Raw genomic sequence first — 2,918 nt, 5'->3', positions numbered from 1 at the left:
CCTTTCCATTGAAAGTGAGGGGAACAAATATGTCATTGATCTGCGAAACCAGCAGGTGAGTCGAGAAATGGCCTCAGATTCTGACTCGGAGGAGGATACCGTGAGGGAAAAAGGTGAGATAGAGCCCAATGGAGAAGGGGTGCTCCGCCTTGATAATTGCTCAAAAGATGAAACAAGTTCTCTAAGTGGACTATTCCACTGGCAGATGGAAGATTATGAGATCTTCCAACCAGAGTGCAATGTATTGGAAATCCTCGAGTTAGGAAACGATGGCACCTACCCGCCACAATTTGCGGAATACAAGGAAGGAGGGGCAAAAGTAGATAGCACACCGGTACACCAATTTAAGAAAGAAGAGGTACAATACAAGGAACCAAAGGTTTAGAGCACCAACTTGGGAGATGAAAAGGACCCAAGAGTAATAATGGTTGGAGATGATTGGAACCCTGTACTAAAGGCGGCGGTGTTTAAGATATTCTTGGAGTATAAAGATGTGTTTGCTTGGACTTATAAAGATCTGAAGGGAGTACCCTCGAAACTATGCGTACATCGAATACCTTTGATGGAAGGGGCAAGGCCTATGCGAAAATGCCCCTATCGCATGAATAAGAACTATGCGGCCAAGGTACAAGAAGAAATAGAAAAAATGCTAGACGCTGGGATCATTTTTCGAGTGCAAACTAGTGAATGGGTTTCCCCCATTGTTATTTCCCTGAAAAAAGGAAGGAAACAAGATCCACATTTGTGTGGACTTCAGAAGCTTAAATGTTGTAACCATTAAGGACCCGTTTCCGATACTGTTTACTGATAGCATCCTCAAAGAGGTAGCAGGGCATGAGATTTACTCCTTCATGGATGGCTTTTCCGGCTATAACCAGATCAGCATTGCGGAGGAGGACAAACTCAAAACCACATTTATTGTGGAAGATGGAGTTTTTGCGTACAACCGTATGCCATTTGGGCTATGCAACACCCCAGCCACTTTCCAAAGGATCATACTCCACATCTTTGACAAAATGGCCATTGGGAACTTCAAGGCCTTCCTGGACGACTGGTTAGTATATAGTGATAAGGAAAACCATTTGAGGATACTGGGGGAATGCATGGACCAGTGTCGACGAGCAAGACTAGCACTCAATCCCAAGAAATGTAGGTTCCTAGTGCCACAGGGGTGATTACTCGGCCACATAGTCTGTAGGGCAGGATTAAAACGAGACCTAGATAAGATCAGAGTTATTCTCGACATGGATAGCCCAACAGATGTTACGGGGATCAAATCCTTCCTTGGCCATGTTGGGTACTACCGATGGTTCATTAAAGGATTTGTAGAAGTGTCCCTTCCACTTGAACGCCTAACAAGGAAAGGGGAACCATTTGTGTGGGACAAGGAGCAGAATGAAGCCTTCCAAGAACTCAAAACCAGATTGGTAAGTGCACCTATTTTGGCATACCCAAATTGGGAGAATAAATTTCATGTACATGTGGACGCTTCTAACTTTGCAATTGGAGCCATCTTAACGCAACCCGGATCCTCAGGCTTAGACCACCCAATATATTTTGCTAGTAGGTTACTGTCAAAAGCATAAAGAAATTATAGCACCACAGAAAGGGAAGCCTTGTGAATGGTATATGCAGTACAAAAGTTCCGCCATTATCTTTTAGCCACACCATTCACATTTTTTGTGAATCACCAAGCACTCATGTACCTAGTGAGCAAACCAGTTATTCAAGGACGGGTAAGATGATGGTTGATCTTGCTTCAGGAATTTACTTTCAATGTTGTGGTGCGACCAGGGAAAAGTCACGTAATGGCTGACCACCTGTCTAGAATAAAATCAGGGGAGCTAGGGGAAGGAGGAGTGAGCGAAGATTTCCCTGATGCCCAATTATTCAAGATAGCCATGTTACCTTCCTGGTATGAGAAACTCCGGCAGTATCTTTCTACAGCAACATTTCCAAGTGACATGAGCCCAAGCGAGAGAAGGAAGCTCGCACTAAAAAGTACCATGTTCCAATTGATCCAAGGGCTCCCATATAAACTAGGGCCGGATGGTATACTACGAAGATGTGTCCTAGAGGAAGAAATTCCTGGAGTCCTAAGAGAATCTCACGAAGGACTAGCCGGAGGACATATGGAGCCAGATACCACGGCATGGAAAATTTTGCTAGCAAGGATATGGTGGCCTACACTTTATGCGGATGCGAGGGAATGGGTGACCAGTTGTGATACGTGCCAAAGGGCAGGTAAGCCACTCAAATGAGACTTCATGCCCTTGTTCCCATCCCAACCACAGGAATTGTTCAAAAGATGGGGACTGGATTTCGTAGGACCTATGAGGACTACATTGTGGTGGCTACAAAATACCTCACTAAGTGGGCCGAAGCCAGAGCTTTACCCGACAACACAGTCGTGAGCACCGCCAAGTTCCTCTATGAACACATTGTGACCCGGTTTGGGATACCCCTACAACTCACGAGTGATACGGGGGTACACTTTGTCAATCAAGTGATACGCAATATGACAACAGAATTCAAGATTTTCCACACATTGTCTAGTCCATACTATCCCAGGGCGAATGGCCAAGCGGAGTCCACCAACAAAGTACTAGTATCTATTCTCTACAAGACGTGTGGAGTAGAGCAAGGAGATTGGGAAGAGTGATTACCAGCAATATTGTGGGCCTACTGAACAACGTACAAAGCGACAACTACACACACCCCCTTTTAGCTTATGTATGGACAGGAGGCAGTAATGCCAGTAGAATACACTATACCAACCTTGCGGATAGCAATGCAGAACAGATGGGGGGATGAGGAAAGCCTAAAGGAACGACTTATGAAATTACAAAAATTAGATGAGTGCCGCCTAATAGCACAATGGGCCATAGAAGTGGCTCAGAACAGAAGGAAAGCTTGGC

The 2,918-nt window shown here is 45.0% G+C and overlaps 1 protein-coding gene across 1 annotated transcript; it reads left to right on the top strand.

Moving 5' to 3' along the window:
• Positions 1 to 424: 424 nt before the first annotated feature.
• LOC131858849 (uncharacterized) lies at positions 425 to 2,662 on the top strand. Its single transcript, XM_059212315.1, has 5 exons — positions 425 to 625; positions 783 to 1,054; positions 1,199 to 1,427; positions 1,764 to 2,244; positions 2,295 to 2,662. Exons 1-5 carry the CDS (start codon positions 425 to 427, stop codon positions 2,660 to 2,662), a joined length of 1,551 nt encoding a protein of 516 aa, XP_059068298.1.
• Positions 2,663 to 2,918: the final 256 nt, after the last annotated feature.

The sequence above is a fragment of the Cryptomeria japonica genome, chromosome 10, assembly GCF_030272615.1.
Source record: "Cryptomeria japonica chromosome 10, Sugi_1.0, whole genome shotgun sequence".
Taxonomy (NCBI): Eukaryota; Viridiplantae; Streptophyta; class Pinopsida; order Cupressales; family Cupressaceae; genus Cryptomeria; species Cryptomeria japonica.
This window is presented reverse-complemented; position numbering and strand designations above follow the sequence as displayed.

Excerpts from the sequence above, each read along its gene's own strand:
- LOC131858849 (XM_059212315.1), top strand. The coding sequence starts at position 425 with ATGGTTGGAGATGATTGGAACCCTGTACTAAAGGCGGCGGTGTTTAAG. Across the intron at positions 626-782 it reads ATAAGAACTATGCGGCCAAG|GACCCGTTTCCGATACTGTT; the intron begins GTACAAGAAGAA and ends GTAACCATTAAG. Across the intron at positions 1,055-1,198 it reads AAGGCCTTCCTGGACGACTG|GGCAGGATTAAAACGAGACC; the intron begins GTTAGTATATAG and ends CATAGTCTGTAG.